Below are 12,038 nucleotides of genomic sequence, written 5' to 3'. Positions count from 1 at the left end.
AGTCGGAGAGATGCTCGGGTCAGGTCGGTGGAAAGAACTCCATTCAGGAAAAGAGTGGTCCCTTCTGGCGCCCAAGCCCTTCAGCGATCTGAGTATCTGTCTCTGGGGCCCATCTCTTAAATGGTCAGCTCTGTTTCCTGGGAACCAACACATGGACCCCTGGGGACAGACTGCACACAGTCTGGAAGAGAGGTGATTTTTTACAGGTGTGCTGCTAGAAGATACTGCTAATAGACAGTGTGAGCCGTGGCCACTGCTGACAGCACGTCTCTCCATGTCCTGGAAGGGCCGGACTGTGACCGACCCCTAAGCCACCCCCCATGCCACCATATGTGAATTCTGAGAGAGGGGAGCCCAGGTTTCAGTTAAAAAGAAGACCCAGGAGTCTGTCTGGGCCCTGACTCCTGCCTGTTGATGAGCAGCTGTGTTTATAAACAGTTTCTGTGGGTCCATTGGTTCCAGCCGTTTCTGAGCCCTGGGAATCAGAGGCCTGTACATCAAGTCCAGTCTGGTGGACACAAACCCCCCCTAGAAAACGAAGGCCTGGGTTTTGGAAAGACCGGTGCAGACAGTCACAGGGTGCTCAGACAGGAGGAGATGAACATGGCAGAGGGACATCAAGGAGGCCTTCCTCAGTGGCACGTGAAGGCTTTCCTGTAAGAAGGCCAACTTGACCTCCATTTATCACCCCACCCTCAATCACCGGCTGGTTTTTTTGTCTTTGATTTTTTTTTTTTTTTTTGAGACAAGATTTTTCTGTGTTTTTTTCGCTATCCTGGAACTAGCTCTGTAGACCAGGCTGGCCTCGAACTCACAGAGTTCTGCCTGCCTCTGCTTCCCAAGTGCTAGGATTATAGATGGTGCTGTGCCACCACCGCCAGCCACTCCAGGCTCTGGGGAAGATGAGGCCACCTGCTGACGTGATGGCCAGGTCACCTCAGCGTCTCCCTTTGCCTTAGTTCTTCCTGGCTTCCACCCGTGTGGGTGTTGTTTCTTCATGACGTCACAGTCTTCCTGTTGTGTCAAACCCTGGTCAGCATTTGATAAGTCAGTTGTCAGGTTTTTTGGCTATGATTTCTCACCATTATGGCTCATCTCATACTTTAGCTTTCTAAAATATTCCTAATTTTGAACTCAGTATTATATTAAAAACAAACGAACAAAACAAAAACAAAGTTTTCATTAGTCCTCTGAACAAGCCTTGCAGCAGTATAGGCTTCCTAAGCCAAAGAGGCAACTCGGGTACTTGGTCTACAGTCAGGAAGGAAAAGTAATTAGTCTCATAGCCACACCAGTGACTATTATGTTTGCTCGCACTCTCCGACTATTGATTCTCTAGTAAAGAGAGAAAACAGAAATTGTAGGAGAAAGCGTTTCAGCATAAGAAGGTAGTGACTGGGGTAGGGTGGTGTAGAAGTTCACAGGCTGGGATTCTCCTCTGTGTATGACCTCCTGAGACCTTCTGAGAGCCTTTGTGGGACAGTTATTCAAGCTTTTGAGGCGGGGTTTCCAATAGATGGCGTTACAATATATGGCCGTCACATAGGACAAGGATCACAAATGCTTTTGTTAAAGACAGATACAGTTATGTGCGGTGCGACCAAATGTTCCCATTAGGGACAGATGGCATACGTACAGTGGCCCTGTAAGGTGTAGCTGAGAAAGCCCTAACACCCAGGGCAGTCATAGCCATTCTAAAGCTGTGCAGCATGTTCCGTGTTTCTGGGAATGCTAGGGGACCTACAGTAATACTTGAAAATACAGTGGCCTTACTGGTTTATGCGTTTATTACAACACGCTTTTTAAATCCCTTCTAGCTTTTGTATAAAGAAGTGTAGACCAGCTTAGGACGGCTCTTTGGCGCCCTTGCTGGAGGAAAAAACTAACTTTCAGCTGGAGCAGGTTGCCATGCAGGCTGCATGCTCGCTCAGCGTGTGTGTGTGTGTGTGTGTGTGTGTGTGTGTGTGCGTGCGCGCGCGCACGCGCGCGCGCTATGCTTCCTGCTCTCGGGTACTTAGTGCCGAGCTCCTCAGAAAACCTGATGTGATGCTGAAGGGCATATTTTGTCTGCGAACAGCACAGTGTCACTAGTACAGTCTTGGCTAAGTGGCTGGAACTGCTGGGCATCCCCACCCAGAGGAGACAGCGCAGGCCTTGCTGTTGGTGTGCCGAGGTGAAAGGGCCCTTGGACCCTCTTGCCGTGATGGTCAGTTTGTGTAGTGTGCAGTCGGGTTGTCTCTGAGACACACGGAGCTGCCCCGGGCGGCTCTGGGGAAGCTGGGGAATGCTGCTTTTCGGAGGGGTGTTTAAGAATGGAGGGATTCCTGAGAGGGGAGTGGAGGGTGGAAGAGGGGATGTTGCTGTAGGAGATGGATGAAGGAGCTTCTTAGCGCGTTTGGAAATGTGAAAGGCATGAACGTGGGCAGCTACTCCAGGGTAAGAAGTGGTCTACCCTAGACAGAATGTAAAGTTTAATGAAGTCACTTGTCTCCCTCTCTCCCCTGCAACAGGACACTCCTGGATTTATTGTGAACCGTCTCTTGGTGCCATACCTCATAGAAGCCGTCAGGCTGCACGAGCGAGGTACCTGTCCCAGGCCAGGCTAAGGCCCTCGGGTCTCAGTCTGTGTGCAGGAAGGCTTGGGCTACGGGGAACCTGGGAAGGGGGGGGTCTCTGCTTTCTCAATCTGCAGGACTAAGCTCAGCTTTGCCCTGGCCCTAGTACATTTGCCACTGGGTTTCCCAAGGCACAGACCCCCCTGTGAGCCTCCAGTCCAGACTGCGGCAATGGCATAGACAGTGCAGATCTAGATCCTTGATCACCACATTTAGTTAAAAGTTTACTGCTTGGGGGGAGAGGGAGAAATGACTTGCAAATGGATTCCCAGCAACCGTGTCGAGCAGCTCACACCCACATGTAACTCCAGCCCCAGCCCTCTTCTCAACCTGTGCATACATGCATGCGTGATGCTTGTTATACACACTCCACATACACACATACACACCACATGCATGCATGATCCATGTCACACACACTCAAGTAGACACACACATACACACATTTGCATATACTCATACACATGCATTCATATTCATGGTACATGTTATGCACACACAGACACACACACCCATGCACACTAAGTACTACAAATAGTGAGTTAGTAATGGAAAAATAACCAGACTAGTTGTTTAAAGTTGTTTAATGTAGAAAACCTGTGGCTGTTTGACAGGAGATGGGACAATGATAGAATTGATGCGTGGTAGGGACAATGTCCTTATTGAAAAATGTCATGAAGCCCTGCCTTGCACCTCATGAATGATCTAAAGTGTCCCCGTCTTTTAAAAACAATTGTTTGTATGTGTGTGTGGTGTGTGCATGCCTGCATGTCATGCCATGTTGTATGTATGGAGATTAGAAGACAACTTGGTAGGGTCAGTTCTCTCCTATCTTTATGCAATTCTGGGGATCAAATTCCGGTCTCCAGGCTTACATGGCAAGCACACTCTGTGTGTGCGTGCGCGTGACTTGAGAACAGGGTTTCTCTGTGTAACAGCCCTCCTCATCCTGGAACTTGCTCTATAGACCAGGCTTGTCTTGAACTCTCAGAGCTCCACCTGCCTCTGCCTCCCGAGTGCTGGGATTAGCTGTGTGAGTCACCGCGCCTAGCACCGTGCCGAGCACCTTTACCTGCTGAGCCATCACCTGGGCCTGAAGTGTCCACTTCTTGTTGACAGACAATGACTTTGTCTGCTGTAGCCTCAGGACATGGTCTATGGCTAGGATGGATGCATACCCCTACTGCCTGACTTCTTTCCCGTTTCTGAGAAGGAAAGTGTGTGATGTCTCCCGTGCAAGCCAGAAAGCTGTAGGGATGGGTAAAACACAAGTGCTATCGTTTACTTGAGTGACGTCATTTACGAAAGCTCTACGCTCTCTCAAGAATGCCGTTTCCCAAACAAACCATTCACACCAGCTCTTCCGAGCAGATGAAAGCACACTTGCCTCCTCAAAACCGGCTTTAAATATTAAACTGGCCTCCGTGCTTTCTGGGAGCCGTTGCCTACATTTTACTCCAAGATCAAACCAACACTTCTATGTTTATCTTCAACAAATGAGCCTAATTACACCTCAAAGAAAGTATGTGGCATTTTGGCTTACCTTGAAAGACATTTGTGGGTTTTTTTTTTCCCTCTAATAAATGTAATGTTAGAATGTAGCACCTTCTCGTGGTGTTTTTTTCTTTTCTCTGAAAACACCCCACTCTTTGATACCACTCCCATGTGCCAAGTGTCGGATGCTATGTTAAAGACCCTGTTCTGCCCTCCGCTGCCCCTCACCATTTCTAGCCACCACTGTGTCGCACCAGGAAAGGCAGGACCTGGCTCCCGGGCTGCTTTTGGTTTGCTCCTGGTGCTTCTCTGGGTGGCCTGTCATTACTGGTCCTGCAGCCTCTTTCTTTGTGGCTGGATCTCATGGCAGAACATCTGTTCATTCCTGGAGCTGCTAAGTGTCATGTGGGTCCAGGTTTGCAGCTTCACACTGGGCTCTGGACTCCAGGCCTCTTCTAGTGTTCCTTTGGCTACTCACCTGGCCAACGCCAATGTGTGCTTAGATGCGCTCCGAGACCCTGGCCTTTATCCACAGCTCTGCGTTTTCACTGACGCATCTAGATCCTCCCACTCTTGCTTGTCATTTGTCACCTTGGTGCCACCCTGTCATCACTGTTTCCTTCCTCTCCCAGCCCCATCCTGCCAGGCCCCTATAATGGGGCTCGGCTCAGCCAGGCAGCTACCCTGGTTACGTTACTACATGCCTTTCTTAGGCCTGTCTCCTCGGCCCTGCTTGCTGAGAAAGTGTTATATTGCTAAGAAAGTGGGAAGACACTGTTCCCTGTTTCTGTCCATGCACCCTGCTGGGGCCTGGCCTCTGACTCTGCTCTGGCTTTGTTTCCTAGCTCGGGGAGAATGTTTCTGTCCTGTGCTATTGGTGCACTCTGTGTGTGTGTGTGTGTCTGTGTGTCTGAAGGTTGGTGAATGCTGTTTTGAAGGAGCGCCTGAACCGGGACATATGGGATACTGTTTAGTCGAGGCTTCAGAGAACTGAGCAGCTGCCGATATACCATGAATGCCCACCACTTCTCACATCCTGTGTAGAAAGAACCTCATGGAGGCTCACTGCATTTCTGACCTCTGACCTCTAACAGCCTTTGCCATTTCTTTCACAGTTGTGTGTTGTGTGTTCCTTCAGACTGGTGGAGGCCAGATGGGCACAGAGTCCCAACTCTGAGGGTCAGAGCGGCTTGGGAACCTGCAGTCCCTGTCATGTGCCCCCTCAGCTCCAACAGGGTGACAAGGGCATGTGGTTAGTTTCTCTTAGGAGGGATGTGATGTCATGAGCTTACCCTCTAGCCACCGTAGGGTGCCCTACAAAATCGCCACTGCCACACTCCTGCCTCACCGTGGCTCAAGTACTCTGGTAACTTGTATACAGCTAAGACTTGTAATGTTGAAACTGGCCGGCAGGTGGTGCCAGAGAGTCAGAGACCAACTTAGCTGTGGCATCAGGTCCCTGGTTTTAGTCTTCAGGCCCAGCCCTCCACCCATCCAGGTTTGGGGAGTTCTCTGAGGAGGAGTCTCCTCATTATCCTGAGGTAAGAACCCCATAGTCACGGGAGCCAGAAAGAGTGAAGCAGAGTTTTGTGTGGTGTGTGTGTGTGTGTGTGTGTGTGTGGTATGTTTGTGTGTATATGTGTGTGGTGTGTATGTGTGTGTGGTGTGTATGTGTTTGTGTGTGTATGTGTGTGTGGTGTGTTATGTGTTTGTGTGTGTATGTGGTGTGTTTGTGTGCATGTGTATGTGTGGTGTGTGTGTGTGTGTGTAAGGAGCATCAGGTTCTCTTCAAGTACTGGACTCTACAAGAGTTTAGGAATTACTGATCTAAATACGTCATTCGTGACCCCTTGGTATATACATATTGTATATATTGCTTTTCTGTCTTTTTTCTCTTTGCCTATTTACTCTGATTTACTTAAGACAGATTTTTTTTTTTTTTTTAGAATTCTGTTAACTTTGTAGATGTTTACTGATTTTTTTTTTAACAGTGCTTTATGCTTTCTGTAATTTTGGAAACAGAGCAATAATCCTCAAGTGAGGGTCTGCCTTGGGAATTATAGCCTTGCCTTTAGGGCACTTGGGTGTGATTAAATGGCTTTAGGTTAAGTTAGCTGCTGTTAGATGTCTGTCCCCCGGGCATGTGCATTCTTTTGAGGGGACACCACCTATATAAATGAGTCATTGATTAGGCCCTGACTGGGTGAGAGGTGCCCTGGCTCCCAGTCCTGCAGCTACTGTTCCAGGCACTGTAGGGCGAGGCTCTGATTGGCCCCATCTGAACAGAAGCCCGAAGGAAGAGGCTGAGGCCTGAAGGTAAAGTGAGGCTTATTGATTGGCCCAGGGCACAGCATGCAGGAAGGCGTCCTGGGGCAGGAGCCTGACAGGGTGTTACTTCTGGCACCTGAATGCAACTGTAGCACCTCAGTGTTCGCATCCTGAACAGTGCATATGTGAGCTGCGGAGTCAGAGCCCAGCTACTTGCGCCGACCCGTGTCCTCTGCGCATGCGCTGTAGTGTCCGTCTAGGGTGTCGGTCCAGCTCTATTTGGAACCTGGGCCTCGGGCGGAGGGAGGGCTGTGGAGCTGGTTCAGATGCTGCATTGAGTTTGCCCCCTCTCCTCCTCCATTACATCACCACTAACTTGCTTTGCCGTTGTCTCTGCAAGTGTCGAGAACCCAGTAGGTAACAGATACAAACATAGAGTAAAGCAGGGCTGGAAATAGAGCGCACTGCTAGAGTGGTTGCTCAGCAGGCTTGAGGCTCTGGGTTTGACTCCCCACCCTGCCATGGGACCCGGAGGGAGGATGGGCTGTGTGAGACCACCTGATGAGATTCATAAGTGTATGGCGATTTTTGCTTTCCTACGGCGTAAAATTCAAAGCCTGATTTCTCAGATGCCTCTACTTATATTTTTCTGTATGTGTGTGTGTGGGGGGGGGAGAGGCTGGGCTCCCTAAATGATTCGGAGTGCTTCCTTTTTATTTCTCGAGCACATCAGAGCAGTTTGTGTAAGGTTAGAATTGTTGTATTGAGATTACACTAAGGAGCAGCCCACCCAGAGTCCGCTGGGTGTCCACGAGGTAAACAGCCTTCTTCCTTGTGCTGCCCTTGGATAGCTCAGTTGGTAGAGGGGAGGACTGTATTTATTCTATTTTTTTAATTTCTTTTTTAAATGATAGAGTGTTTTCCCTGCATGTATGCCTGTACACCATGTGTGTGCCTGGTTTTGAGCTGTCGTGTGGGTGCTGGGAATTGAACCTGGGTCCTGGGCAAGAACGATTTCTTTTAACCACAGAGTCAACTCCCCAGCATCCCTCCAATCCTAATTAGGATTGTACTAGTACTAGGATTATGCTAGTATAAGATTATACCAAGCACTTAATATCACTCAAAGAAAATAATCACATGGATTTTCTTCTGCATGCGTGTGTCTGTGTGTTTGTGTATGTCTCTCTGTGTGTTTATAGGGTCCCACTTGGCAGTCCAGGCTGTCCTGGAGCTCACTATTCTCTTCCCTCAACTTCCCAGCTGCTGCCATTACAGGCATGAGCCACTGTGCCTGGCGCTGCAATCACCTTAGATTGCACTGACATCCTCTGGCATTATTTTAGAGCTTTGAAAAATGTGGTGTTAGATTTGGAAGTATTTATTGTTGAGGAAGAGGGCCCCAGTTGAGACCTCTGTCATGTCTAGGTGTGGAATACACTGTTTTAGCCCTTCATTCAGCGCTCATATTAACGGCCACTACTTTATGCTTTAAACAAAATTCTAGATAGACAGCCATGTAATACAGGTGATTCCGGTTTCTGATTTTGGAGGCAGAAAGCATGGTTATTCTCCGCAAAGACATCTTGTGACCTTCGGCAGGACGGTATAGGGAGAATTCTAAGGAAACGGCTCAGAACCCTCGTCTTTGGCTAATCCACACAGCCCAGTGGCTCCACCTTCCCTGACGTTAGTTAGCCAGACCCATATTCAAGGACAGCCTGATGAACTCTAGACACAAGACTAATTCCAGTTTCCAAGGCTCATGGGAGAGCTGTTGTGTTTCTTAGAAGAGCAGGAAGGAACTCAGCATTCTAGAGAAGTACCTAAACACTTCTGCCAACTTAGCATGATTTTGAAAACCGTCCTCAGATTTGCAGAACAAACGGCACGTCGTGTTTCTAGCTGTTTAGGCTTTCTTTAAACCGTTGCCTTGACTGTGTGAACATAGGCCCAGAAGAATGGTTATTTGTAAACAAAGGAAGTTAAAAAATATACATGTAACACATAAACAGAAGCCTAAGCATATTGTGCATGTGCAAGTTTGTGTGTGCGAATGTATGTGTGTATGGGTGTGTGTACGTATATATATATATATATATGTTTGTGTGTGCATGTGTGTGTGTTTGAGACCCACATTTACAAAAGACGACTCTAATATCAAATGACGTTTTTGTGAATGACTCTGGACTCGGGAAGTCCCACGCTGTTAGGGAGCCAGTGTTCCCAGGGCTGGGCTGTTCACTCCGTGGACTGGGCAGCAGGGTCTAGAGGTGTCCTCATCTGCTGCAGATGGCTTGAAAAGCTTGTGACATGTGGCATGTGGCAGTCTTACCCACCCCAGAAACACAGACTTCTGGACATTTTCTGAATGTGTGTGTCTGTACGATCCTAGTGATTTTGAGTCTGTGCGTCTGTATGATCCCAGTGATTTTCTGAGTGTGTGCGTCTATACAATCCCAGTGATTTTCTGAGTGTGTGCGTCTATATGATCCCAGTGATTCTGGACAGCCCAGGCCTGGGGAGAGGTGAGGAGAGGTGGTGGTGACTCAGGGCTGCCCTTTCTCTGCAGGTGATGCATCTAAGGAGGATATTGATACGGCCATGAAGTTGGGAGCTGGCTACCCCATGGGGCCATTTGAACTTCTTGACTACGTTGGCCTGGATACTACTAAGTTCATCTTGGATGGTAGGAATGAAAACCTTTTCTTTCGTCTTAAAAACTGGGTCGAAATCGTCTCTTAGAACTCTAAGTTGTAATGTTAATAAAGAAAAAGTTGCAAGGGTTCTTAAGACATTCAAAGTCCTGCTTTCCCTAGGCCGTTTTGTGTTATTCTAACCAAATGCCTGAGGATAGGATACTTTATAAAGGAAAAGAGTTGTGTGGCTCTGATAGCTGGAGATGCTCCAAGTGACAAGATGCTCCTGGCTCTGTCACAACATGGCAGAGGCTACAAAGTAAAACAGCTATGTGCAGAAAGGGCTATGGTGAGGGTACAGGATGACCCTGGTTTGTAATGGTCCACTCTCTCAAGAAGGAATCTAGTCACTAGATTTGGCTCACTCCTGAGAAAATTATAACTGCACTTGGGTGGGTGGAGTCTCATGAGTGCCTTCTCAGGACCCAGCTCTTGAAGAAGATTCCACCGTTTTCCGCACTGCCACCCTGGGAATCCTCAGCCTTTGGGGGAGCAAAGCGAGTTCAGCCGTAGCAGCAAGCTAGAGATTCACACAGGATGTTGCCAGTGGTACACTGTGCCGTGCTATCAGTGAGCTGATTTGTGTGACCACCATTGAAGTCAAGCCATTCAGACGGTTTTTAAAGGCGAGTGGTTTGGAAGACAGCATAAAAATCATTACTAACCTGGCTGAGCTTCTGAAGTCGAATGGAGCAGACTGCTCCAGCCTTTCACCAAACCCCTTTAAATATCAGGGAGGAGAGGGTCTTAGATGTTGACAGGGGAAATCTGAGAATGTGTGAGATTGTGTGCTCCAGTGGGCGTAGAACGCAGGATGTAACAGGGATCTGGAGCACTAACTCTCCCACTTGGGAAGCCAGCCAGTTAGTGGGAGATTCAATCTGTGCTTGTGGGCATTTGCCTTGGTGTGGAGGAAGTCCTGGGAACAAGGCACCCTGCAATGGAGCCAGGCTTCTAGCAGCACGGGTAAATAGTGGCGTGCCCGCTTTAGGATCAGTGTTGGCTGTGCCGGCAAAGGTTGCCTTTTATCTCTGCCACGATGGCCTGCCTGGCCCATATCTGTGCCCCAGGCATGCCCTGAGACTGCCCGAACAAAGTAAGCCCTTGTCCTTACTCTCAACAGGGTGGCATGAAATGGACCCAGCGAACCCCCTGTTTCAGCCCAGTTCTTCCATGAATAATCTGGTGGCCCAGAAGAAGCTGGGCAAGAAGAGCGGAGAAGGATTTTACAAATACAAGTGATACTTCAGGAGTCCCTCGGCAGCACCCCCAGCCAGCCACGGGACAAGGACAAGCGCACTCTGGGCGGTGGTGGCGAGGCTCGCCATGGGCTGCTCAATGGGCCCTCCCTTGCAGTCTCTTTGAAGTAATCGTTTGACTAGTTGCAGTAATAAGATTCCTCCACTGAGATCTAGTTCTCTGCTTTAGTCTTTTCGCTTCTGTGTGTTTTTCTGTGCCTTAGAGCGAGCATCATTTTTCTGAACCTTGCTATTTTTTTGTAAAAGCATTAATTAGACTCATTCACTCAGGTCTTCTGAAAGTGAATATGCCAAGTTTATGGGTGTTGAGCCCAGGGGATAAGAGCCATTGTGCCTACCGGTGCATGTAAGGGCCTTGTCTGCCTGGGTACCCTTGCAGTCTGCAGCAGCCTCAAGCCTTAGCCTACATTCTGGGCATGGAGAACATGTTCTGCCTTTGTTTACTTCTCATCTGGACAGGGTTCCTGGGGTGGCAGGCAAGCACACGTGAGCTTGGTGTCCAGGGAAAGGCCTATCCTCGTGGCCATCCAAACCTTATCCATCGCTGTCTGTCCCTCTTGTTTGCTCATGAGAAATCAGTGCTCCCAAGTGCCTAGGAATTGACTCTATTAAAATGCGATCTTTTACTCTGTAAAAATGGGAACGGAAATAAATAAACCTATATAACTTAAAATCATAAACTGCTTAAATAATTATAAAACGGGGCCCCTCTTCTCCGGCCTCTGGCCGGTACTGAAGTGGCAGCGTGGGAGGAACAGCAGAGTATTTGAATCTGGCCCGTGCCTGGCCCTTCCACGTTTCTTAGCGGTAAAACAGAAATAAGGGTACAATGAGTGGGTTTTTTTTTTTTTTTAAAAAAAGAACATCTGTTTCTTCTTTGCCAACAAAGTAAAATAACATAACATAAGATTCTTTTAATCATTGGCCTGACAGAGTGTCTTCCATGATAGAGTGTGGGAAGACATCAGGAGCCCCGAGGTCCAGTGGCTTCCTGAGCAGAGCTTAAGTGAGTGACCTTTCATGTCTAAGGTCATCAGATGTTTAGTAGCAGAGTCCGGGTTGGATCTGGATTTTTTTGATGACAAATACAAAAGAATAAATCTGGAAATCATGACTGTAAACTTTCGGGCAGTCTGTTCCCCCAAACAGGTGGAGGTGCTTGTTGTCTCAGGCCATGGTTCTGTCAGGATATTTTTGGCTGAGTTTCTTTCCTATTTCATGATTGATAAGAGGGAATTTATTAATTTAAAACAATTTGAGTGTGTCACAAAGTGAGAAAACGCACACATATATACATCTGTGCTTACCAACACACTAGAACTTGTCTGATGCTATTATATATTGCCTGGACCCAGGAGGGACGTTCTGATTCTTCTCTCCCCTCCCCCACCGTTTCTAGGTCACCTGTGGTCTCAGGGTTCTGCTTCTTCCCAGGCTAGCTCTTGACCTTTGCTGTGACCCCTGGCCCACAGGCTTCAGTTTGTCACCCAGAGTCTGTAGAGGATGTGGGCACTCGTCCTGAAGATGGCCTAGCTCTCTCTTAACCACCAAGTTTCAGGAAAGAGAGAGAACTCAGTGGTACAACCGTCGGCTCCCAGGGTGGGGAGAGACGCCACGCTGTTTCTGGATGGCATTTTGAAATGCACTTTGATCTTGCCAGATGTTCAGAAGGCTCAGCCTCTGAACCCCTTTGCCGTTTTATA

At 48.3% G+C, this 12,038-nt stretch overlaps 1 protein-coding gene across 1 annotated transcript in view; it reads left to right on the top strand.

The window, feature by feature from the left end:
- Positions 1 to 11,015, top strand: part of Hadh (hydroxyacyl-CoA dehydrogenase) — a 35,956-nt gene extending 24,941 nt beyond the window's left edge. The window contains exons 6-8 of the mRNA XM_038310755.1: positions 2,511 to 2,583; positions 8,950 to 9,066; positions 10,200 to 11,015. Of these exons, the coding sequence (XP_038166683.1) occupies positions 2,511 to 2,583; positions 8,950 to 9,066; positions 10,200 to 10,318 (309 nt within the window). The 3' untranslated portion in view covers positions 10,319 to 11,015. The remainder of the gene's footprint in view (positions 1 to 2,510; positions 2,584 to 8,949; positions 9,067 to 10,199) is intronic.
- Positions 11,016 to 12,038: the final 1,023 nt, after the last annotated feature.

Source organism: Arvicola amphibius, chromosome 14 (genome assembly GCF_903992535.2).
Source record: "Arvicola amphibius chromosome 14, mArvAmp1.2, whole genome shotgun sequence".
NCBI lineage: Eukaryota > Metazoa > Chordata > Mammalia > Rodentia > Cricetidae > Arvicola > Arvicola amphibius.
The sequence above is the reverse complement of the archived record's forward strand: the minus strand, read 5'-3'. Positions and strand labels throughout refer to the sequence as shown.